We start from the raw sequence: 27,266 nt of genomic DNA on the forward strand, positions 1-27,266 counted from the left end.
GGAAGGGCCCTAAGACAGGAAGCAAACAGCAAAGGAAAACAGGATGTCTGAAGCCAGCGTTGGGCTCTGTGGATCCCAGTCAGCATGGGTTCCTCAGTACACAGGAACCTGTTCAAACAAACACAAATGCACCAGAAAAAGAGAAGAGGGCAGACATGAGTATGTTTGTGTGCACATGTGTGAGTCCATGCGCATCTGCACACCGCTAAAGCAGGCCTGCTCATTCTCCATGCTGTAGCCCTGGAGGATGGGGTGGGTGGTTCCAGATGTGGAACACACTCTGTGCAGCATTTGAGGACCTCTGGGGTGGTACAGGAGGTGACCCGTACCCACCGCAAACAGCAGCCACCGAATGTCCCTCTCGGCTAGAGGTTAATATGGATTGACAGCTAGAAAGGCAGCCAGGAGACACGTCTCCAGGTGTGTCAGTGAGGGCGTCTCTATATCAGGCTAACTAATGTGGGAACACCCACCCTGAATGTCAGTGGCTCTGTGTCATGGGCTAGACCCTGGGCTATATCTGAGTGACGAAAGCTGACTGAGAAGAAGCAGCAAGCTGGCGGCACGGGTGTGTTTGTCTCTCTCTGCTCTTGACTGTGGATATGATGCAGTGAGAGGCTGCCTTGATTTCCTTGAAATAATGGAGTGTGAGACAAACCCCTCTACTCGGGTGCTTTCGGTCAGTGCGCTCTGTCAGAAGGACAGGAATGAGATTACGGCAAGGTTGTAGCACAGACTCTTTGAACACTGTGCTGTGGTTTTGTTTTGTTTTAACACGAGCTGAGCTCCAGATTTTCCTAAGCCATGCACAAGCTGGATCCACCCCAGAGAAGCATTCATCCATTCCCCAGTCCTTATTTTCTCCATCACTGAGAAGCACAGAAAATGCGTCAGCATGAAGATGTGAGCTTGGGTCCTCAGTGCTTGTGAAACAAGCCAGGTGAGGCGGTGTACACTTGCAATGCCATGGTGGGGACCAAGAGACAGGCAGATCTCTGGAGCTTTACCATCGGGCAGTGGAGACTCCATTGGGGTCTTCAGGCCAGTGAGAGACTCTGTCTCAAAAAAAGCTTTGGAGGTAGGAGACCTCTGGCCTCTACATGTTCCTGCACACAGGAAGAAATTATGATTGTGTACAGGTCAAAATGTTTAAAGCCTGGCAAGTACTGGCCTATGGAGGATAACTGGTCATGATCTTCCCCATAAGGGCAGATAAGCACCTGGAGATGAGCCCTGGTACCCACCCCCATGCTACTCCATCTCTGGGCCCCTACAAAGGCCATCAATACCTGTGACAGTCGCTTTCTCTCGGGCTGCATTTTAAAAGGGGAGCAAACGCTATTAGTTGGAGGCTCATTATGCAAAAATCCCACAAGAAAACGAGCCATGCACGAAAAGCACTTCCTAACAGCTCCAAAGGCTATCAGCAAACATCCCTGCGAGATAAGTTTCAAAGACAGCACCAGGCCGATCTGAAGCGCGGAGAACAAAGCCTTCGCCATCGAGGCAAGCAAAACAGCACAAAGCCCATCAGCTTTTAAGGACACAATAGCAAGCGTGGAGGAGGATGTTTAACATATTGTGCGATGACAGTCAGCTGCGACTCGCAGAGCTGAGCAAATGAGCTCGCATGGGGCCGGAGCGGGAGACAGCGGGGTCCAGACATGAAAAGACACCTGTGGCATCAGGAGAAAGAGTGAACCCTTGCTTCCAGGTTCTCTTTGTGTTGAAACAGTCCTGGCCTCCGGTGATTCTAGGAAGGGAGCTCAGAGAAGTACCGAGCCTCAGAGAGTGTTCTCGGGAAGGTAGCCTTGGACCGGAAGCTGACACTCACGGACCCCCCACTTCAGAAAGCTGAGGGGTGCTGAGAGATGGCTCAGTGGATAAAGTGCTTGCTGTGCAATCATGAGCACCTGTGTTCAGATTCACAGCAACCTTGTAGTAACCGGGCACAGTGGTATATGTCTGTAACTTCATCCTGGGGTAGAGAGACAGGTGAATCCCAGGGCTCAGTGCCTGGCTAGTCTAACTAAATGGTGACCTCCAGGCTTAATGAGAGATGACCTCTTTTCCAAAACCAACACAGAGAGCAATAGAGGAAGATACCCAATGTCAACCTGTGTCCTCTATACCTATATGCATAGATGAGTGTACTCCTCCACATCCACACAAACACACACACACACACAAAGCAAGCACAGGGAGGCTGGGGATGTAGTTGCTAGAGTTATTGCCTGGCAAACATAGAATCCTGAGTTCCAATCTTTGCACTGCATAGACTGGGAGTAGTGGTGTAGGCACTGCCAACCCAACAGTCAGAAGGCAGGAGGATCAGGAATTCAAGGTCATTCTCAGCTTTTGTATCAGAGCAAGAAGGAGACAAAGACACACACACACACACACACACACACACACACACACACACACACACACACACACACTAAGCATAGGTCGGCCAGGTATAAAACAACAGACCACGGCAGAGTCTAGAATATTCTACACTTGCAATCATTACTATAACTCCAGGATAGTCTCTCAAAAACAGCTGCTCACCAGGGCCATAGGTGCTCTGCCTAGATCTGTACTCCTTAGAAGGACCAGGCTGCTTCTGGTTCCTCCATCTGTGGGAATCTTACAGCAACTGAGGGACAGACGACTGTACACACTCCCCCCCTTCAGATGCAGCCTGGAGCCTCGCACTCAGTTCTCTAGACTCCTGCCAAGTTCTGCTGCCTAAACCCTTGTTCAGCAGCTCTGTGTGGGATGAGCCTGGTCTCCTGTGGTCCCTTGGTATTCCTCAGAGGTTTCTCGTTTCAGTATGGAAGAGAATTCACTAGACTTCCAGCAACAGTTGGTTGTGGTGGAGGCAGATCAACAAGTCTTTCTTTGTATGTCTGCTAACATTTCTCTAGCTGCAATCAGCATGTATAACCTTGGACTTGAAACATATTACTACATAGAAAATACTTTTTAAAAAAGGGGGGGTCCACTTAATCATTGCCTCTGGCTTCTCCTGACCTGAGGAACCTTCTGCTCTTGCAAACACACATGTCCGGGGCCCGTAATACCCCCTGCATCTCGGTTTCTCCATCCTAGAGCTCCTGTGAGGGTGGCACACATATCTCTGTGTTCTGCACATTTCCACATGTGGTTCACCTCCAAGAGGGCTTTCCTGGTCGCTCCTGTGGAGTGACAGGCCCTCCTTTGAGGGTTCTGACTCTAAGGGACAGGTTCCTGGCAACTATTCATGAGCTCACTTAAGAGTCCTGTGCCCTTGGGTTGTGAATTGAGTTCCTGAGTGCCCTTTGTCTCCCAGGTGGACTTAGCCTCTGCCCAGGTGTCTTCCCGCATCTAATAATAACAGACATAAGAGGCTGCATCCTCTTCAGCACACCTGAAGTTGCTCTGATCCGCTCCACGCTGGAAGGCAGTTGGGGGAGAGAATAAAGAGGAAGGGATGGCCGGGCGGTGGTGGCGCACACCTTTAATCCCAGCACTCGGGAGGCAGAGGCAGGCGGATCTCTGTGAGTTCGAGGCCAGCCTGGTCTACAAGAGCTAGTTCCAGGACAGGAACCAAAAGCTACAGAGGAACCCTGTCTCGAAAAATTAAAAAAAAAAAAAAGAGGAAGGGATGGATGGTTCTAGTTTCCCCTATGACTTCCCTGAAAGCATGCTGATGGGTGCTTAGAAATAAGATAATCTTCTAGATAAACTTGGAAATCCTAAAACTGAAGACGGGGAGGGATGGGAAATAGCATGAAATATCAATTTCCAACCAGTCTCTTATTTACTTTTGCGAAGCTCACAATCAGACAAAAGGCATCTGGAGAGATGAGAATTAGGAGGTGCTTGCCTCCGAAGGGGGACGAATGACTGGATGGGGACCCAGTGGATGTTCCAGGAGGTCAAAACGACTCTCGTCCTGTTTAAAGCATGGACTACAGGTATAGATATATTTGTCAGAGCTTGCTCAGATCTGTGTTCTGTTCTATGCAAATTATGACTCAATATATAATAAAAAAATCGATATATACAAAGCTCTGAAATCCTAGAAGACATTCTACTGAGATCACAGGGAAAGAAACCAAGGGAAGCTTCTACCAGGCTCATTATCATTTAAAGTATTCTGATGGCCCAGCAAGATAGGAAAAACAAAGAAGAGACAATGAATTCTATTATTTGGAGAAGATACGGTTGTTTACTTTGAAAACTAAGAGGATCAACAGAAAATCATTAGAATAATAAGAGAATAGGAAGTGGGGCTGGAAAAGCAAGCCAGCAGATGACAATAGGCTTCCTGTGTTCCTGTGACGGCAAGCTGGGAAGGTGAGTTACCCAGAAATGAAGCGACACCTCTGGCCAATGGGTCTCAACCTTCCTAACACGGTGACCCTTTAATACAGTTCCTCACGTTGTGGTGACCCCCAACCAAGAAGTTGCTTTTATTGCTACTTCCTAACTGTAATTTTGCTACTGTTAGGAATCATAATGTAAGTATCTGACTTGTGACCTCCCCCAAAGGGGTCGTGACCCACAGGTTGAGAATCGCTAGTCTTAGGACAACCTTGGTGGAAAGAGCAGAGTGCTCCTGGCTACCGACCTGCAGGGCTTGGAAAGCCATACAGCAAGAAAGTGCGCAAGCGTAGGACCCTCCAGACGGACAGACGGACCAGCCAAGAAGTCATTCCTCACAGAACTCACCACAGCCTTAACTCCCCGCATTAAAACTCAGTGGGAACTGGGCATGGTCACACATTTCTGTAATCCCAGCACTTGGGAAACGGAGGCAGGAGGATCATGACAAGTCAGAGCCACTGTTGACTACATTATGAGGCCCTGTCTCAAGGTAAAAAAGAGTACCTTAATGGAACTGGTTTTTGGTTTCTGGTTTTGGAAATTTCACAGAATAGTTACATTTTCTCAAGAGGAGAAATAGTAAAATCTGGGAGGATGAGGGGAGTCATAGCAGCTTTAAAATGTTACAAGAACTGTAAGAACAGAAGCAAACAAATGAAAACCAAAACCGAAACAAAACCAGCAAAATGCCAGATGATGACTCTTGAATTTTTTAATTTTAATTTTTTAATTTTAATTTTAATTTTTTTAAAATTTTGAGGCAGGGTATTACTATGTAAGCCTGGCTGTCGTGGAACTTGCTATATAGATCAGACCAGCTTCCAAGGCTCACAGAGATTTTCTTTCCTCTGCCTCCCTTCTAGAGTGCTGAGATCAAGGGTATATGTCATCATGTCCAGTCTGTTTTATTTTTAAAACAGGGACATTTAATATGTGAAAATTAACAATATAAATAAGCAAATTGTTCAATAAACCATTCTGGTAGAATGAAAGCCAGAAAAAGTTGTATGTCATGCTATATAGTATGCCTATATTCCAACTGAATTAAAAAGTGAAATATGTGGAAAATTAAACCCTTAAAATAAAGGTGAAAAATTTAAAGACATTTATTGTATGCTTGATAATGCTAAACTATCCAAGTACAAAAGTAATTGGAAGAAAATATAAAAGAAACATCCGCAGACTAAACTACATAAGATTCAAATACTTCTTTGTCATGAATAACCCCCATTGCTGGACTGGTTGTAGCTCAGCTGGTAGGAGCATGTGCTGAGCCCTGCCTGGGTTCAATCCCCAGGACTTCATAAACCAGGCAAAGTGACTCATGCCTGCAATCACAGTATTTGGGAGGTAGAGGCAGGAGGATTAGGATTCTAAAGCCATCATGGACTACACAGTAAATCTGAGAGCAGGTTGAAATACATAAACCCTGACTAAACTATAAATAAATAAAATATATAAAATCAATTTTAAAAATTAAGGGAAAAACAAAACGGAAAGAATAATCAAAAATGATAGAAAAAAATCTTAAATTCTGGCTAGAAAAATGGGAGAAAAGAAACTGACAGATCACAGTGGAAAAAGTACAAGCCAGCCAACTTGGAAAAAGGTGTCCAGCTTTGCTGGGGATCAAAAAAATATACATGTGCACAGCTATCAGAAGATGTGAGTCTTGGGACCACGAATCTACTGAAAAATAGGAGAATGTCTTTGCCAACCTGAAGGATGGGATTAGTAAACCAAGCTTTGCTTCCTGCCTTTGCTGTTACACTAAGGACCGCCATCGCCTAGTGGGTGGTTCAGCACCACGGACAGCATCCAGAGAAGGCGAGACTGTGCTTCCCATGCCAGAGAAGACCTGCGGCTGTGCCTCCTACAGGACAAGATGGGGATAGCACAACCTAGGCGATCTTTGTGGAAAGACAGAATAGTGATGAGGTAATTCCTAGGGAAGACAGGATAAGTCTTGACACCAGGGCAACACCTGACAGGAACTGATAAGTAGAAGCAGACTACAAAATTTCAGGAATGGGGTGGGGAAAGACATAATTCTCAGACATGCTTGGAGAAGTACAAGCAATGCTTATTGTCTAAGCACAAAAAAAGGAACCAATAAATGGTTGGAGACAAATCTGGAGAGGCAGGTGGTGGCCAGATGATGAATGGTGCTGTCTCCCATGCTAATCAGCCTAGAATCTATTCTTCAAGCAATGAGTTCTGTAGAGGATGGGACGTAAGATGGCAAGCTGGTGAGAATACAGGCCAGCAGCTGGAAAATATGGAACCTTTGGGAAAGCCGTGTAATGAAGTGGGCTCCTTGTCTGGTTCCATGGGTGCACACACTACTACTACCTCAAAGGAGTTTTAAGAGGAGGAATTCCCTTGGCTGGGCCTAGAAGCATGGTTCATGGGCAATAATAGCACCTCATAGAGGTGAAAATGGGGATAACACTTCCTACACTTTTTCTTAGTCAAGCCAAGCTCCCCTTAAGTATTAGTTTGGAGCTTTGTTAACCAGTCATCATAGGGCTCACTGACCGGCCGTCATAGGGCTCACTGACCGGCCGTCATAGGGCTCACTGACCGGCCATCATAGGGCTCACTGACCGGCCATCATAGGGCTCACTGACCGGCCGTCATAGGGCTCACTGACCGGATGTCATAGGGCTCACTGACCAGCTGTCATAGGGCTCACTGACCAGCTGTCATAGGGCTCACTGACCGGCCGTCATAGGGCTCACTGACCAGCTGTCATAGGGCTCACTGACCGGCCGTCATAGGGCTCACTGACCGGCCGTCATAGGGCTCACTGACCGGCCGTCATAGGGCTCACTGACCGGATGTCATAGGGCTCACTGACCAGCTGTCATAGGGCTCACTGACCAGCTGTCATAGGGCTCACTGACCGGCCATCATAGGGCTCACTGACCGGCCATCATAGGGCTCACTGACCGGCCATCATAGGGCTCACTGACCGGCCGTCATAGGGCTCACTGACCGGCCGTCATAGGGCTCACTGACCAGCCATCATAGGGCTCACTGACCGGACGTCATAGGGCTCACTGACCGGCCATCATAGGGCTCACTGACCAGCCGTCATAGGGCTCACTGACCAGCCGTCATAGGGCTCACTGACCGGACGTCATAGGGCTCACTGGTCATCCATCCATCATACGGCTCACTGACCGGACGTCATAGGGCTCACTGGCCATCCACTGTAGGACTCACTGACCAGCCGTCATAGGACTCACTGTAGGACTCACTGGCCAGCCATCATAGCCTACTTGGTAAGTTCCATGACAGTAATCAAAAATCAAAGTGGATGGCACCCGAGGAATGATACCGGAGGTCTTCTGAACTCCACACACATGTGCACATAGCGTATGTATTATCTGCATGCACATGTTCACCCCACATATATACACAAGCATGAAGAAAGAGGCAGAGGTGGGGCCACAGGAGCAAAGAATTCAGAATGACACCAGAGTGGAAGGAACAATCTAGTAGAAGGGTTCTGAGGATGACAAGGTGGGGGTGTGTGGCCTGAAGTCCTTTGGAACTATGGTGATCTGGCTTCAGTAGGGAACAGGAGGAGTCGGGCAGGGGTGGGAACTGAGATGACTGCAGAGTCCTCTCCTTTAGGCTGAGGAGAGGGACTGAATTGTTGGAGAAGGTAGGGAAGAGTGAACCAGGCATGGGACGAAGGACTGCAGTGACTAGCTTTTATTACTTTTTTCTTTGGGGACAGTGACAGTGTAGCACTAAGTAGCTCAGGCTGCCCTCAGATCTTAACTCTCCTAGTACAGGAGTTACAGGTGTGCACTCCCATACCTGGCTATGAGCAGAGAGAAATTTGTAATAAAAGTACATATGTATTTTATATTATAAGTAAATTTAAATTTTTAGAAATACAAAACCACAGTTAGAAACACTCACATTTACTAAAAACAAAACCCAAGAACTAAGTATCATAAGATATTTATGGGTTTTCTTTTTAGATAAATATACTACAAATACCTTACCAGGAGATAGATAGCAGTAGGCACTAAGTTTAAAAATTATCATTAAGAAATGACTTGATTTTTCTCACTCGCTGATAAAAGACTATTGCAACTCTAGTTCAGCAGGGGGATGTCTTAGTCCAGTCACAGAAGACAGGCAGGGACTCAGTTTAGGAACTACAATGGCGTCTTTTAAACATCAGGGTTGCTATGGAAACTTGTGGTGTTACATTGAGAATGTGCATTTTTAACACTCAACAAATGTTCATTTAAGTTCGGTGATACATTTACAAAAAGGAGCATTGAGGCTCTTTTACAAACACAGAATGAACATTGAACATCTGCCCACTGTGTTTGTGTGTATGCCCGTTTGTGTCTGTGTGTGTGTGTGGGGGGGGCTACAAGGTCAATGTGAAGGGTGTTCCTCAGTTGCTCATCACCTTATTTTTGAGGCAGGGTCTCTCCCTGAACCCGGAGCTCACCAGCTGGTCTCCCTAGATCCTGCATCAAGTTTTAATTAGCTCCCTGATTCCAATAAGATGTCCCAACCATATGAGGAGAGAAACGAGCAGCACACACACATCAATAGCACCAAAATGAATTGACAGACACAAAACCGATCCATATCTACCTAGCTACAGTCAGGCACAGCTTTACCCTCTACCACACAAAATCTACTTGTATCCTTTTGCATTTTTACAGACGAGAAACACTGAAATCGCAGCGACTTTCCTAGAATTTACAGAGTTATAAGATGACCCAAAGAGCTGCCTCTGTGAAATCAGACAGCCTGGAGAGGTGCCTGGTGAGCCCTGCATTCATTTGCATCTTTGGTTCACTTGAGAGCTTTTCTTTTCCTGACAGCTCCCCTTAACCATGACCCCACAGACACATCGTTCTTAGCTACAGTCAGGACAGATTTGGGAGAGTGAGAAAAAATGCTTTTCATTTTGTAACCAAATTCTAATGCTGCCTAAAGGCCTGGGATATTCAGCTACCAGGAGGCCCTGCATCAGCTCTGCAGAGAAGCCCTCTCTGCTTGGATCCCCAGCCCTGCTTCTGGAATCAACCCCCTGCTTACCTTGGCTCACTGGGTGGGGACCCTGAACAGTATGACGACAACCTGCCAACCTGCCTATGTCCCCAGCTCACTGTGACAAGAAAACCATCACACTTCATGGCAAGAAGAACTTCATATGCCTACAGGGACCAGACATTTCCCACACAGTTTTGACTCCGGTTAAGTGCATGGAACCAGGGTTAAGTTCACACTCTGCCATGGTTGTCTATACATCTCTGAGACAGCCCTTCTGTGATGGTAGGCATGCGGGGAAGGCAAGTGCTAGGAAGACCCTGTCTCAGCCACTGAGAAGCATCTGCCTGGTTCCTACAGGATCAAGGACTTTTAGGAGAACAGCAGCCTCATCAGCCTGCTAGGAGGAACTGACGGAAGCTGCTCCCCCAAGCAGCTGGCCTGTTGGGTGGCTGGGGTTATTCAGTACTGTCCGCTTCTTAGTGCCGAGTGTGGGCCAAATACAATCCCCGTTTTAGTATGCCCGCTGCTAAGCAGTTCTCTCTGGCTGTAATTAGCCTGCGTGTTCAGTTGCTTCTTAACGGGACTCATTCCTAATAAAAATAAAAAGCTCATCACGGGTCCAGATGACAGAGGCAATCCTCCGATTTGCTGTGATAGGAAGGCACACGACCAACCAACTGGTAGCAACATGTGCTGCTTCTGTCGAGACCACAGACTAGTCTTGTGTGATTGAAGTCAGGGATAGGCATGTGTTAACTGTCCTATCTTCCCAATACTTGGCAGGCTGAAGGGCTGACCCAAGCTGGGTCCAGCTGAGAGGATCACAGGGCAATGACAGACCAGCCAGGGCCGTTCTTTGGCACATTCTTAACAAATGGAAGTGCCTAAAAAATACCTGCAAAGTTGTCTAATGTGTGCCCTTGGTGACCATTGGTAAAAGGTAGTGACAGATAGGGGCTGGTAGGGTGACTGGGTGATAGAGGGCTTGTCTAGCATACAAAAGATACTGGTTTGACCCCAGAATCTTAACACACAAGAGACAAAAATTAGTGCCATATGGACCCTAATACATACATACATACATACATATTGAGTGTATGTATGTAGGTGCATGTGTATACATGTGTATGTGGAGACCAGAGGTCAATATCAGGCATCATTTTCCAGTTGTCCACATTGATTTTCCAGACAAGATTTCTCACGAGGACCTGATTCGTCTCTAATAGCTGAAGAGAGCACAAGGAATTCAGCTGTCTCTACTTCTCGAGCACCAGGGTTACAAAAATGTGCCATCACTCTTCGATTGCTAGTGTGTATTCCACAGGATCAAACTCAGGTCTGCATGTGCATGCATCAGGTTCTTTATCAACCGAACTTTGAGCATTGATGGATCTGATCACTTCCTTGTTTGAAGTTGTGGTTGGTCACTTCATGTCTGTGTTCCAGCATACAATGCACTGCCCAGTGAAGAGCAGATGTCAATCAACATGGATGAATGGAGGATTGCATAAAAAGCCTGCTTCTGATTTAGGCAGTATGCTTGACTGGAAAAATGAGTCTTGCTGTCAGTTGGAAAATAGCCTGTGTGATATTTTGAATCAATGCCCATTTGGGTGTCAGTTAGGGAAGGTAGAACACTTCCCTGGCAGAAGACCGCCCAGAATGTCATGCTGTATAGCACTTTCCTCTGATGGCGACATCCCATGTTGGAGGAAGCCTCCTTAGGACTGAGGGAGCAAACAAGAAGACAGTCTCAGAAAGTTCCTGAAACTTACAAGTTGCAAATGGCCTCTACTTCCCCAAAGTTATATAAGCACTGAAGATGGTTTAGGGGAGGAGCCTCTGGCCTGTTGAGTTGCCTGGAAGTTGTATGGAGAGCCTCAGGGTTCCAATTTTCATGAGTCACCATCCATGCTGGGTGGGTTTTGATGATGTGGTTGCATGTGGGTGGTCTCTGCTCCTGTAAGTAACCCCTCGGCCATATTCCTGTGGGTGACCCCCAAACATTCACTAGTTCAACAAGCTGTACCTTGGTGGTATTGCTACTGTGGGTCTGTTGCTGGTTCTCTATTTGGTGAGTGGACATTTGTTCACTTCTTTCTAGGGATAGTGTCATTCAGCAGTCCATCCTGGTGGCTCTGCCACAGATCCACATTGTCTCATCTCCATTCTGGTGACTCTGCCACAGATCCATGTTATCTCATCTCCATCCCAGTGGTTATTTCACAGATCCACATTGTCTCATCTCCATCCTGGTGACTCTGTCACAGGTCCATGTTATCTCATCTCCATCCCAGTGGTTATTCCACAGATCCACGTTATCTCATCTCCATCCCAGTGGTTCTTCCATAGATCCACGTTATCTCATCTCCATCCCAGTGGCTCTGCCACAGATCCATGTTATCTCATCTCCATCCCAGTGGTTCTTCCACAGATCCACGTTATCTCATCTCCATCCCAGTGGTTCTTCCATAGATCCACGTTATCTCATCTCCATCCCAGTGGCTCTGCCACAGATCCATGTTATCTCATCTCCATCCCAGTGGTTCTTCCATAGATCCACGTTATCTCATCTCCATCCCAGTGGCTCTGCCACAGATCCATGTTATCTCATCTCCATCCCAGTGGTTATTCCACAGATCCACGTTATCTCATCTCCATCCCAGTGGTTCTTCCACAGATCCATGTTATCTCATCTCCATCCCAGTGGTTATTCCATAGATCCACGTTATCTCATCTCCATCCCAGTGGTTATTCCACAGATCCATGTTATCTTCATCCCAGTGGTTCTTCCATAGACCCACGTTATCTCATCTCCATCCTGGTGACTCTGTCACAGGTCCATGTTATCTCAGCTCCATTTCAGTGGTTCTTCCATAGATCCACGTTATCTCATCTCCATCCTGGTGACTCTGCCACAGATCCACGTTATCTCATCTCCATCCCAGTGGTTATTCCACAGATCCACGTTATCTCATCTCCATCCTGGTGACTCTGCCACAGATCCATGTTATCTCATCTCCATCCCAGTGGTTCTTCCACAGATCCACGTTATCTCATCTCCATCCCAGTGGTTATTCCATAGAACCACGTTATCTCACCTCCATCCCAGTGGTTATTCCACAGATCCATGTTATATTCATCCCAGTGGTTCTTCCATAGACCCACGTTATCTCATCTCCATCCTGGTGACTCTGTCACAGGTCCATGTTATCTCAGCTCCATTTCAGTGGTTCTTCCATAGATCCACGTTATCTCATCTCCATCCTGGTGACTCTGCCACAGATCCACGTTGTCTCATCTCCACGCTGGTGGCTCTGCCACAGATCCACGCTATCTCATCTACTGAGTAGCTATTAAATTCTAGGACAAGGAACACAAAGGAGAGCAGAACACCACTCTTTGTCTCCAGGAGATGGATACCTGCCAGGAGCTGTCTTTATGGTGGATATCTGCCAACTTCTGACAACAAGAGCTCTGCTCCTGTCATATTCTCTCCACACATATTCTTGTCACGGGCCATACAGTCATGACAGCCTCAGAAAACCTTGTCTTGTGAAAAGGTATTTTAATAAATAATGCTGGCACTTCCCTCTCTGGCTGGGGATTAAATGTTGACACTGTTGTCAGTTAGCCTGGCCCTAGTATTACTTTCTCTATGGAAGGAAACTAGGTCAGAGGTCAAGGAGAGAGAAAGGCCTGACTACAGTATCTCCCTCTGAGCTGTGTCCAAGCTTGCTGTTGTGGCTGAGACATGGATGTAAGATTCAGAAAGTAAGTCTAAAATAAAGTTCTATGGTAGAGCACATGCTTAGAATCCTGTGGTGAGGGGTCATGGCTCAGGGGTAGAGCACTTGCCTAGATGCCCCCAGTGAGGGGCTGGAGTGTGGCTCAGGGGTAGAGCACCTGCCTAGAATCCCCCCAGTGAGGGGCTGGGGTGTGGCTCAGGGGTAGAGCACCTGCCTAGAATCCCCCAGTGAGGGGCTGGGGTGTGTCTCAGTGGTAGAGCACCCACCTAGAATCCCCCAGTGAGGGGCTGGAACATGACTCAGTGGCAGAACAGTGGCCTGGAACCAACCAGTGAGGTGCTGGGGGTGTGGTCAAGGCTAGCATTCTTACCTAGCACCCATCCCTGATTAAAAAAAAAACAACTGTTAAGGAAGACTCCAGATTATAGCTCAAAAGTTACACTGAGCTGTGTGCTGGTGAGCCCTTTGAAGGGGGACAGCAGTGAGAAACAGCACTCTGTCCCTGCCAGCATTCTAAGTGAAGGATAAAGCACAGAGATGGTACGTGGCCTGTTTGACAGGGGCTGAGGGGCAACAAGGAGCCCAGCAGAGTGAGGTGGCCTGCAGCAAGCTGAGGTTACACAGGACCAGAGAGTTTGGGCTTCATCCTAGATGCTATGGGAGCTCTTTGGGGATCACAGGGGAGAGATCAGGCCCATTGGTAGTTGGAAGGAGTCAGCACTGGTGTTTGCAGGGAGAAAGGCTAAGAAAGGAAAAAAGTGGAAGCAAGTCCTGGAGAGGCATCTGCGGGCATCCTAGGCATCTTGGGGCAGTTTAGGAACTGGGGCAGTTTAGGAACTGGGGCAGTTTAGGCATCTGGGGCAGTTTAGGAACTGGGGCAGTTTAGGCATCCTTAATGGGCTTTTGAAATGGCCCAGACTTGAGAGAAGGGACAAGGGTGTCAGAGTAACCTTAAGGCCTAAAAGGCCAGGGCTGCTGCTGCTCAGGTAGGTACAGCAGAGGCTATAAGGACTGGTTCAAGACTGCGGTCCAAGTGGCATAGGAACAGGACCACAAGTGAAGGAAATGCAAATGGCTAGGTGGGGAGGGGCAGGAATAAGGTTAGGGTTAAAAGGATGGCAAGATGCCAATAAAAGTAGCTATGTCTATGCAACAGTCAGGGAGAGATGTGAGGCCTTTGGACAGGGTTCTGAGGCCAGATAGACAGACAGCAAATGAGGAGGATGTGGGAAGGAAAGGAATCGCTCACCCTGGAGTCTGGTTGAAGCCAGCTAAGAGTCAAGAATTCTAACTCTTAGTCAGGTAGTAGTGGCACACACCTTTAATCCCAGCACTCTAGAGGTAGAAGCAGGTAGATCTCTGTGAGTTCAAGCCCAGCCTGGTCTGCAGGGTTTCAGGACATTCAGAGCTACACAGAGAAACCCTGTCTTGTAAAGCGCGCGCGCATGCGCGCAAAAGAGAGAGAGAGAGAGAGAGAGAGAGAGAGAGAGAGAGAGAGAGAGAGAGAGAGAATTCCAACTCAGACATCAGTGTCCTCAGTGAGTATGGCTGATAGATGATACTCTGTTCTATACCGGCATCTCAGAATATTAACACAGACATGAAGCAGGCTTGGGCCTGAATGTGTGTGACCTTGGGTGGGGCCTCAGTCCTCTCTGGGAATTTTAAACAAGCCACTAACTTCTATAGTGAAGATGTTCCTTGTCTTGTATCCCCATCCCCAGCTAGAGTTTCATTTATCAATTACAGTCCCATCAAGTGCCCCCAAGGTTCCCTGTGACCTCATTTATGTTGCTCAGTGACTCTTGGAGGGCAATAGCATCAAACGCCACCAAAACGGTGTTTCACGAATATCATAAAGGCTAGGAGGGGCCGACTCTTCTTTAAGAAGCCCACACCCATCTTTCTTCCCAAGCACCTCGCTTTCTTTTAATCCTCCTTCCTAAAATCTATATTTAAAATGTCTTTTCATACACTCAGACTCAGTTTCTTGCTGGCTTGCCCTGAAACTCTTTTCTGTGGTGAAGTCAGGAATCCTGCTTTATTTGAGTTGAGGTCCCTAAAAGATTAAAGGGAACATGCCTCAGGTTGCCAAGGGTAACAGTGTGTGGTTGTACCTCCACCCTTGTCAAAGCTGACCACTCCCCCATCCCTGGTGTGTGTCATAAGACAGAGATGCACTGGCCTATTGCAGGGGCCCAAGAAGGAGAGAAGAAGCAAGCAGGGGAAGGCAGAGAGATAGTGGAGGAGGGGAGGAAGAGCAGCCCCTCCACCACTGCTGGAGGGAGCCAGGGGGAGGGGAGGAAGGACAGCCCCCCCCCCAGGGAGCCAGGGTTACTTAAGGAAGTGGCTCGGAGGCGGGGAGGAAACCACAGGGCTACTCCCTACTCAGCACTACCTCTGTATCTCAGAAAAAAAATGATGGAGACCTCCAAATTCTGCATTGTAAAGACACATGGGTGCCCATCCACACCATAGGAAGGAATCGGCACTCATGTCTTATCAATAGCCTAACTTCTTGCTTGCACACACACACACACACACACACACACACACACACACACACACACACACACACTGTTAATGGTTGACCTGTTCTGGGTTAACCCTCCCAGCCCAGGTGCCCTGGAGGAGTACAAGGAAGACAAGAGCAGGCTCTAACTAGACCCTGTGATTCATGCAGTGCCGGAGTCCAGACGTGCAGAGTGAGGGGGCCAGGGCTGAAAGGAGGTGCATAGACACTCCTAACCCGTGTTCCAGAGCAGACCACCAGCTCTGAGATGATTGACTGCCTGTCCTTCCCCTCCCCGCTAGGACCCCACTGGAGATGAGATGTAGACAGATACTGACCCACTGTCCTCTCAGATGGCTGGCTCTCTGAACAAAGCGTGGTTCCAAAGGTTCAATTCCTGTCTCTGCTCAGGGACTTCTGCGAGTGACAGGTAGCAAGCGGCCCAGAGCTCCAGTTATAAAACCTCCAAAGATGCAAAGGCCTGCTACTGACTGCCACTCTGAAGTCAGCTCTAGGAGGCGCCGTTACCCCTTCTCCAATGTGTCCCATGGATAACACGGTCCCCTAGGACCCCTGAGGCAGTCTCCTGGACTCCTATCCTGTTGGGACTGGTCTCAAGCCAAGGTCCTCTCAAGAGCCCATGAAGGATGCCTCCCCTCCCCTAGCCACATTCTTCTTCCCTCTTCTTAACACACCAGCTTACTCTTGCTTTTGCTGCCTGTGAAGTACGATCATGTCCGTGAGGCAGTCAGTGGGAAGGATATGACATTAAGAGCACAAGGGGCTGGGGCTGGGGGGGTGGCTGTTAGCAAGAACATTGTTGTGCAAGCATGAGGACCTGGGTTCAGAACCCCAGCACTCATGTAAAAAAATCCAGGTGTGAAACCCTAGCGCTGTGGCAGGAGGATCACTGCAGTTGGGGTCCACCAAACTAGCTCCAGATTCAGTAAGGGACCCTGTCTCAAGGGAATAAGGGGCAGAGTGATAGAACAGGATACCTGACTCCCTCCTCTGGCCTCCTAGCTTACACAGGCATACCCTCATGCCTTATAACACACGCGCACACACACAGACACAGACAAACACACACATATATACACAGACACATAGACATACACACACACAGACATACATAGACAGACACACACACACACACACTCACTCACATTCACACACATCTGGTTTCTGTTCTGGACCAACAGGTTGCTCAGCTACTTACTGTTTTCAGACAGCTGCACAGTGTAGTAAAGGACTGGGCTGTTTCCATCAAAGGGCCGGACCCACGACAGCATCACTGAGTGGCTGCGTGCAGGGCTCAAGCTGGCCAGGAGGTTCTGAGGTGGGTGAGGCAGCTCACTGGAGGCAAGGGAGGAAAAAGAACAAGAGGAAGGTCAAATCAGATGGACGGGTCATCTGATGCCCATGTTGGAGGGACCTGGTAAGTGCTGTTCTGGAATAAGGACAAACTGCTCTGTCTGTGGGTCCCAAAAGAGCAAAGTAAGCCCAGCTCCACCTTTTGTGGTACAATTTGAATATAATTTGATCTATTATGATACTTTCAACTATTAACTTGAGATAGCCTAGAATCACCTGGGAAGAAAGTCTCCATGAGGGATGGTCCAGACCAGATGGCCTATGGACATGTCTATAAGGGATTGTCTCAATTGATGTGAGCAGACCCAGCCCACTGTGGGCAGCACCATTCCCTGGGTTTGGGTACTGGATCATATATGAGTAGAAAAAGGTAACTGGGTACTAGGCACAACATTCATTTATCTCTGCTGACTGTGGTTATGATACAATTGGTTGCTTCAAGTTCCTCCCCCTTCAGAGTCTTCCTGATAATGGACCATAACCTGGAACTGTGAGATACAATAAATTCACTCCCCAGGTTGCTTTCTGTCACATTTTAACACAGCAATGGAAAGGAAACGAGAATAACTGCCTCCTTTAGTTGCTCTATACTTTATTTTTTGAGGCGAGATCTCTCCCTGAACCTGCCTGGACCTTAGTAGTTCAGCTAGGCTGGCTGGCCAGAGAACTCTAGGGATCCTCCTGTGATGTGGGAGTGTCATATATCAATCTGTTGATTTCATTGGTTAAGCAATAAAGAAACTGCTTGGCTGTCATAGGTTAAACAGAACAGAATGCTGGGAGGAAGAGGAAGTGAGCTCAGACTCGACAGCTCTCCTCTCAGGGGCAGACACCTCAGAGAGACACCATGCTCCCCACTCCCGGGAAGATGCACGCGATGAAGCTCCGACCCAGGATGGACGTAGGCTAGAATCTTCCCGATAAGACCGGTGCTACCTAGATGATTAGAAATGGGCTAAATTAATATGTGAGAATTAGCCTAGAAGAGGCTAGATAGAAATGGGCCAAGCAGTGTTTAAATGAATACAGTTTGTGTGTTGTTATTTCGGGCATAAGCTAGCAGGCAGCCGGGGAGCTGGGGATGCAGCCCCGCCACTCCTATTACTACACTCCTGTTTCTGCCTCCCCAGAGCTGGGAGTCTAGATGCGTGCCATGGCACCCAGATGTTTATGTAGGTGCTACAGAGTGTGCTCTTGAACTCACATCTGTATGCTTGTGCAGCAAGCCCTTTAGCAGCTGAGCCATAGCCCTGGCCCATGCATTATAACATCGATGAGACATACTGTGGTTGATGATTTGCCGATGCATCTAAAAGCTGGCCATGTAATCCCAGCCAGCCCTATGAAGAGGAACGGGTGGCACTAAGGATCTGCCAGCGTGTGGGCTGCCACACTCACCCGTTTGGAGTTTGGGGGAAACTCTTATCGACAGCATGAGGTTATACTGTCATTCTGTCTCCCATACGCATTAGAGGTTTGGGGGAAGCACTTAAGAGTAAATGTGGTGAGAACTAACTAAAAGCCTGTGGAGATGGTAAAACACACACGGGCAAGGCCATAAAATGGAAGGGCAGTTATAACGCCTAAGTTTGAAAAAGAGGTCACTTACTTAAGGAAGTCATTGCTGGTGACAGAACAGAGTCTCCCCCTGAACTTCCCAAACTGTAAAAGTTAGGTTTAGTCTTAGATGTCTGGGACTTGAGAGCTGGGCATGCTGTGCTCCTTCTGCATGGTGCCTGCTCCCGTATCACACTGGGTGTCACAGAGGGGAGGGCTGCCAGGCGTGACCTGTGCCACCCACTGACTTGTTTTGGGTCTCTCCTGGACATCAGTTATCAGAGAACATACGGGCCAGAACAAATGCCAACATTGTGCTTGATATTTTGGAAGCTTGGAGGCCTTATTCATTCATCCATTCATTGGCTGAGTCTTGATGGCCCTGGCTAGTCTGGAACTTACTATGCTGGCCACACTGGCCTCGAATTCCCCAACATCTGACCTGAAAGTGATGGGATCTTGGGCACACACTACTATGCCCCACTCTATACTTGATTGTGTGTGTGCTCATGTGCATGTGTATTTGTGTATATGTGTATTCATGTATATGTGTGTTCATGTGCATGTCTGTGTAATTGCATGTGGAATCACAGGCAGAAGTTTGGCATCTTCCTCAATTATTCTCCATGTTAGTTTTTTTGAGTCAGGGTCTCTCCTGAACCCAGACTTCACAGATTTGGCAGAAGTAGCTGGCTAGGAAGCCCCAGGAATCTTCCTGTCTCCATTTCTCATGTTGGGGTGATAGGTATACACGGCCATTATCAATTTTCCCCTTTTACTGAAAATAGATTCTTTTCTCATACAATATATCCTGGTTGCAGTTTCCCCTCCCTCTACTCCTCTTGGCCCCCCCACCGCAATCTGAACATACTCAGCTTTTTATACAGGTGCTGAGGATAAACTCAGGGTCTCTTGCTTGCACAGCGAATGCCTTACACCTGACTTTCCATTTAAAACTGCACATGTGAGCCGAGGGTTATAACCCGTGTGAGAGCACTTTCCTGGCAAGCACAAGACCCTGGGTTCCATTCCTAGCATGACCCAGAAAGAAACGCACCCTCTCTATCTCCAAATTGCTAAAGCTGCTTGCACTCAGCTGTGTGGGAGGGGTAGCTCTCTCACTAACATTGCTGTTTCTAAGCAAATGAACATTCGTCCTGTAGATAGCACTGGGTTGTATATTATCACTAAAATGCAGAATCTTGAGCATGGAATGTTGTCTTTTGTTCTCTTTAACTGTGAATCAAGTTTGAAGTCGGAGAAGAAACTGCTATTTCCATTTGAGTTATCTGATAACCAAACCTCTGTTAGACACCAATAAACACTATTCAAACACACAAACAAACAAGGCCGAGATGGAAATATCCATTCTTCTGTTTCTTTTTATTTCCCTTAAGGTATTATGGGTTTGGTTTGAAATAAGACCAAAGTGGTTGAATGGCCCTAAATAGAAACAAACTATTTGCTACTTTTCTTGTTGCTGTAATGAAATGTCTGACAAGGGTGACTTAAGTGGGGAAGGGTTACTTTGCTCAAAGTTACTTTGGCTAGAAGTTACTTTGGCTCACAGTTACTTGGCTCGAAGTTACTTTGGCCCACAGTTACTTTGGCTCAGCTTCTTTGGCTCACACTGTGGAAGGCATAACGACAGGAGTATGCTGGTCACATGGCATCCACAGACAGGAAGCAAAGTCTGCTCAACTTACCCTTTTCATTCTGGCCAGGGCTCTGGACAACGGGATGGTGCAGCCCACATTCAAAGTGCATCTTCCCACCTCAGATAACCTAATCTAGAAACTTGCTCACAGGCTTGCCCAGAGGTGTGTCTTCTAGGTGATTCTCAAGCCTGTCAAGTTGACTATATTCATTTTTACACAAACCAAGAATAAACTTGACTAAAAACATCCAGATAAAACTGTTGATAATAGCAGTTTTTCTGGTCTGGGATAGAGCTTCTAAAAACACTAGGGATATTTAGAGGGATGGGGCTGTCCTAGTCACTTCCATGGGCTTCTGGTACTGTAGGTGAGGGGCTGGTTATGAGGTCACTCAGTTGGGCCCTGGACAAGAGAAACGCCATTGGAGGCTGTCATGTCAGCTCCATCTCTGGCTTCTGTGGGATGGACAGAGGTTGGAGACATTCAGTAATAAGCCAGCCTTCAGCCAATCAGGAAACTTCTATTGGGTGTGGCTCCACTGTGCTTCCCTGGCAGGTGTTGTGAGGTAAGATGTGAAAGCAAGAAGGGGGATACAGAACCAGGCAGGTCATGCCCCATATGTCACATGCATGCATGTCTGCCTCTGCCCGGAGCATGTGCATAACCTCACAGTACAGCCATCCCATGCATGCAATTTGGATATTTCTCAACTCTCCAGCTCATCACCGGTCTGGTCGTGGTTGTTTTCTCCTTTATAAAAACCTGTAATTAGAGCCACAGCTCTGTGTGGAGACCGCAGCTGATGGCTCAGGAGAGCGCTAGCAGGTCAGGTGGTAAGGAAGTACCCTCACTCCCAGTTTCTGCCTGAGGCATGGAGCTGTGCTGGAGTCTCTGCCTTTGACTTGTGAGATCTGTGCTAATTCCAATTAATTAGTGTCTGATTCCACTGCAAAGATGTCTCCAATAATAGAAGTTGGTCTGACCCAACAAACATGAACTAGAAAACCAGCAGGGGTGGCCAGAGCTTTGGGTCCTCATGTGGACATACAACAGCCCCCAACAATAGAAGAATATGCATAGACATATGACATAGACATAGAATATGTCTGCATAGACAGACCAAGCCCCAGAGGCAGCCTTTGCTCCAGGCCTGTCCCAAAGATACACAATAAGACCATAGGAGCTCACAAGTGACACTTTTTTCTTTCATTTAGTGTGTGAGTGTGCGTGTATACATGCTTGTATGTATGTGGGTGTTCCTTCACATGTTTGTGTGCATGTGGAGGTCAGAGGTTAACCTCATCTGCCTTCCTCTGTCACCCTCTGCCTTGAGATAGGCTTTACACTGAAGCTGGATCTCATCCATTCAGTAAGACAGGCTGACCAGTGAGCCCTCCTGTCTCTGCCACCCCAATGCTGAGGTTATAGGTTATAGATTATAGTTGCTATAGGTGGCTTTTTACATAGGTGCTGGGGATACAAACCCAGGCCCTTATGCTTATGCTGCAAGTGTTCTACCCACTGAGACATTCCCAGCACCAGGCTTTCTCTTTAACTTGCTGATGGTCATTTTGGGGATGAGACATAAGACCTCTGAGCAGCATGTCATGAATAAACCTGGCTTTCATATATCTGGATCCAGCCTAGAAAATCTTATCCAACAGGAGTAGGCTGCACCCAAGCACTTCACTGACAACTCTAAGATGAGTGGGTAGATGATGTTTGGGGGGTCTCAGACGTTTACAGCTGTACAAAGTGAGGACATGACTAACTACACTAAGCTGTGGTCAAGGGGAAGGTTTCCATTGTCGACATGAGAGAGATTCCGCCAGAGGCATCTGGAAGAGTCCAGAGCAGGAAGAGAAAGCAGCAGATGAAAAATGGTTAGTAGACTGAACTGGACCATGGGAGGAGGGGGGGGGTAGAACGAGAGAGGAAGAGAAGAGAGAGGGGGTAGATAGAGGAAGAGAAGAGTGTGTCGGCAAAGGAGACCAAGAGAGAAGGGCTACGAGGGCATAGAGACCATGTGGCCTAAATGGCAGGTTATAAAGGTACTAGAAGCTGGGGGAGAAGCTCATGAGCTGGAGAGATTTAGGGAAAATGGGTGGGGTAAGAGGAGAGGAGCTGAGTGGAGCCACAGAAACTGAGCGAGTCTGGAGGCCAGCCTGAACTTTGGTGTGCTAACAGGCACCATTAGTCCTATGTCCTGAGTTCCTTCTGGATCGGATAATACCCAATGGTGACAAACCAAAGACATGAGGAACAATGGCAGTGGAAGCCAGTTCAGAGTCACCTTGCAATGGAAATGGAACAGGAGATTGCCGCCAGGTCCCTTACACCACGGTATTATCAGAAATTATCAACAGCCATAGTGACAGGAGATTACACAGGGGAGGATAGACGGGAAGGGCGGTGTTCAGGAAGGAGGAGCAGTTTCGAACAATTGGGTAAAATTGTGGCTGAGGAAGAATTGCTCCTGCAAAAGAGGACCAGGTCAGACTTTCTCCATCAAAAAGAGCTCTGCCCCGTTGAGGCACAAATCATGACTTGGTCAAACCCATCTTCTTCCACTTTGCTCTGAGGAGGAAGACAGGGGGCCTGATAACTTTGGGGGATGGTGTTAAATCGTTCACTCCTTATTATGTCTTTGTCAGAAGTAGTTTTATTGAAAGAAACCTCTCCTGCCGCCTCAGGGGCTGAGTCTTCCAGTCAGCTCAGTAAATTAGATTTTCTCTGTACCTTGGGCTCCTAAGAATTAGTCTCTGATAGCAGGACGGGCCAGGCGATGCTAATTGGGTCTTTAAAGGATTGAACAATTAATCAATCCATATAACACCTTAGGAAACCGTTCTTTCTGGTGTGTTCAACAAGGCAAGAAGTTTTGAGGGGCACAGGGTCACCCCAGGACTGAGATCCTGCCTCTATAACACCAGTAAACTAGAGGGAAAGATGGAATTAAAACTCAAGGTGAAAATGGTTTTGGTAGTTTGTCTTCTGGTTTTGAGACAGGTTGTAGCCCAGATTGACTTTTAATTTGCAGTGTGGTTAAGAATGATCTGTGTGATTAGTATGTGTGTGTATGCATGCTTGCACGTGTATGTGGATGTGTGCACGTGAACACGGAGGCCTGAAACTGACCTCAGGTGGTGTCTTCCTTGATTACATACACTCCACTTTATTCATTGAGGCAGGATCTCTCATTTGAACTTGGAACACACTGATTTGACTAGTCTGGTTATCCAGTTTGTCCCAGGCATTCCCTACCTCCATCTTCAGGGTGCTAAAGCTACAGGTAGGCCGCCATGCCTAGGCAGCTTTCGTGGGGGTACTTTATCACTGGCTTCCATGCACCCCTCTATGACAGTCTCATGTACCCCAGGATGGCCTTGAACTCACTGTGTGGTTGAGCCACTATGAAGTTATAATCCTTTGTGCCCCTGTGCTTGGATAACAGACATGTACCATCACCTCATCCACTTTGGTTCTGTGCTGGGAACTGAACCGGGGCTTTATGCATGCCAAGCTGAACTACTCTGTCAACTGAACTACAGCCCCAGCCCAACCTTGGACTTTGAATCCTGCTGTTCCCAACTTCCTAGTGTTGGGACTACAAGTGAGTATTACCAAGCCTGGTTTTATCCCATGCTGGGGATTGAACCCAGGATCTCATGTGTTCTGGGCTTCTGGGCAAGCATTCTACAGCTGAGCTACCATTCTAGCCTTCAAGGTGACAGTGTTTAATGATGAAGACTTCTGCATCATTAGGGTATGTCGCCGAGCCATCTGGAAGTTTAGAGAGGGAATTAGGTCAGAGCCTACATACATTCCTTGTCTTGGATGATACAAAATATGCCCTCCTATTTTTAACTTAGTAAGTGTGGTGAAGCTTGCTTAGACATTTATTGGGCACCCACTATTTGCTTGGCAGAGGTAGGCACCGGGGGCCCAATGGCAGGAGTCACCTCTAGTATGTCAGAGGGTCATGAGGAACTGGTCAAAAGTAACAGAGTCTTCGGGATGGAAGCACCCAGCTTCAGGACAGAGACCCACGACACAAGAGGCAATTCCCTCTTTTTTGAGGTGGAGAGGAAACTGAGGGAGTTTTAAATTCTCGAGAGACCCTCTTTCACTGGGCTTAACACAGGACTGGAGAAACTCTGGCCATGTCAGTCCTGGGAGGTCAGTGCCACCACATCCAGTCTGTAAGCTGTGCCAGCTGAAGCAGAGGAGCAAGACAACAAGCCGCAAGTCCACAGTCATGTGGGAGGGATCCCTGGTCAGCCTGGCTCATGGGGGCTCTGCTGTAGTCAACAGCCTTGCCCATGTCGTGGGCATGAAGCATCACTCAGCCAGCTTCCAGCAGGGACAACACTTAGTGCTAAAATGATCAACCATGGAGCAAATGAGCATGGTGACATCCCACTGGATGGTCTATTGTTTAAGAGCTCACTTCAAATGTTCTCAATATATAACTATAGTGTGTGTGTGTGTGTGTGTGTGTGTGTGTGTGTGTGTGTGTGTGTATGAAGGGCAGAAGCCAACTTTAGGTACTGTAGGAGCTGCTGACATTTTTATTTGTGAGATGGCGTCTTTCTCTAACCTGGAGCTCACCAATTAGTCTACTGGCTGGCCAGCGAGCTCCAGGGACCCTCGTGTCTCTGCCTCCCCCCCCCAGCACTGCAACTACAAGTGTGCACCACTATGCCTGCCTTTTTTCTTTAATGTGGGTTCTGGGGATCAAACTCTGGTCTTTGTGCTTGCAAGGTGAAGACGTTACCAACTGAGCCATCTCCCCAGCCCTAATTCCTGTATTCAAAAAGGTGGCTTTTAACTGGAGTGGAGAGAAAGGGGGAATCGGACACTCTTACGCTTTTGAAGGACACTGTTCAGTTCTAAGTGCCTCTCAGTCCCTTTGGCGATATTCATGTTTTCCTTTCTTATTTATGTATTTGCTATCTGGGTAATTGTAGAAATGTGGCCGTGCTGGACTAGAAGGTACCCGAGAAGCACAGGATGCTCCACATTCCTGAACTGTTATTATTCTCATCATTCTGGCCGTCGCTGGTTCCGTGGTGTCCCCAGAGTGCGCTCTCTCTCTCTCTCTCTCTCTCTCTCTCTCTCTCTCTCTCTCTCTCTCTCTCTCTGTGTGTGTGTGTGTGTGTGTCGTTTGTGTGTATGCGTGCAAGCCCATGTGCATGTGGAGGCCGGAGAACAGTTGTATAAAGTGGACTCTTTCCTTCCACCTTTCTGTCAGATATGGGGATTGAATTCGGGTCACTAGGCTTGGATGGCAGGCACCTTTATGCACGGAGTCAGCTCACTGTCCCTTACCATCTCACTTTTTTGAGATAGGGTTTCTTACTGAACCTGGAGCTTAACAACTCAGCTAGACTGGCTGGCCAGCAAGCTCCTGGGACTGGACTGTTCCTGCCTCCCCGGCTCTGGGATTACAGGCAAATGCTACCATGCCCGGTATTTCACAAGGGCACTGGAAATTGCTATGCAGGTCTTTATACCCACCTGGCAAGCATTTTACTGACTGAACCCTCTCCCCCATTCCAAGAGCTCTCTGGATCTAAAGATGTTCCACTCTTCCCATTGGTCGCCACTTGGAAGAGTGCCGTGTTTATCACACCAGCAACTCCCAGGGGCCAACAGCCTTCCGAATCAGCTCTGCAGCCCGTGGCACCCAAATTGGTTTGAATCACAGATTTGCAAATATTTCTATCTGTAGCGATGAGGTGTTTCACCATTGCAGAAAGCCTATTATTTTATACATACAGCAACGCTTGCTGAAAAATGTATTTTACTTAGAGGAAATCAAATAAGTAAATAGTGGGGAAGATATGTAAATCAGCAGAACATAAACGCGGCTCAGAATAAAAAGAACGTGCTATATTGGAAGTAGGCAATTGGGCTGTTGCTGACGGAGCCTTTATGAACTGCTAACACTTATTTATTTCATACCCAGACTGGATGATCTAAGAGTTCTCAAAGGTAGTTTTAAAAATGTGAATAGTATGGAGAATTATGCGAATTCACGGGCTGTGTTCTTCAACATCATCAAAAGGATTTTTTTAAAAAAAAATCATGAGCTGAGAGTGGGGGCAGTGGAGCTGGGCTTTTGATAGACAGTGGGTACCCGCACGTTTATTCCTAAGACACACCCTGAAGGTAAGCGAGGACTGGAGGCCAGCCATTAGCCTAGAACACATACTCATTAGTGCATTCCTGCCTGCCTTCAGCCAGCAACCGGCCGTTGTGCATTTACTGAGCATCTCTTGCATGCCAGGCACCCGGAATGCAAACAGGGACTTCTGGGAGGGGAAGGTTTGAGATGGTAGCCTTGTTTCTCCCAGTGTGGGTGATGCTATGAAGGAGGATGGGCCAGGAGAAAGTAAGGAGGCCCCTGTGACTGATGGACAGAAAACCATCTTGGAGCTGAAGGCTAAAGGATGCAGAAGCAGAAGCCTCTGATGACAGGTGCAGAGGACACCAGCCACATCAGGGAGGCGGGGGGTTGAGGACCAGGTGGGACAGGGAGAGCTCAGGGACCTGAGGGCTACAATGCTAACAGTGGGGGTGAAGGAGACCCTGGACACCCAAAGCCAAACGGGGCCCCAAGGCTGCTCTCAAGGTCTACCCTGGGCTCCAGGTTAATCACAGCTCAACATCTAAGGAGAATGGGAGTCACCCTGGAGAGGGCAGACAAAAGGTAGAATGGAATTGTTCCAGTTCCAGTTTCTGAATGTACACCAGGGCTTTCTGGACTGGGTGCTATATATCACATTCTCTCTCTCTCTCTCTCTCTCTCTCTCTCTCTCTCTCTCTCTGTTATGTGTGTGTGTGTGTGTGTGTATGCATGTGGAAGTTAGAGGCTGACATCAATCACTCTCTACCTCATTATTTGACACAGCATCTATTACTTAACCTATTCTAACCATTTCTGCTAAACTTCCTGGTCAGCAAGCCCCGGGGTCTGCCTACCTGTCTGTGCCTCCCGAAGTGTACACTGTGCCCAGC

The 27,266-nt window shown here is 47.7% G+C and overlaps 1 protein-coding gene across 1 annotated transcript in view; it reads right to left on the bottom strand.

Annotated features, from left to right (window-relative positions):
- The window catches only part of Sdk1 (sidekick cell adhesion molecule 1), a 959,866-nt gene that overhangs the window by 212,443 nt on the left and 720,157 nt on the right, over positions 1-27,266 (bottom strand). The window contains exon 14 of the mRNA XM_075974284.1: positions 16,874-17,010. Coding sequence (XP_075830399.1) covers positions 16,874-17,010 — 137 coding nt within the window. The remainder of the gene's footprint in view (positions 1-16,873; positions 17,011-27,266) is intronic.

This window comes from Microtus pennsylvanicus, chromosome 1, assembly GCF_037038515.1.
Source record: "Microtus pennsylvanicus isolate mMicPen1 chromosome 1, mMicPen1.hap1, whole genome shotgun sequence".
Lineage (NCBI taxonomy): Eukaryota > Metazoa > Chordata > Mammalia > Rodentia > Cricetidae > Microtus > Microtus pennsylvanicus.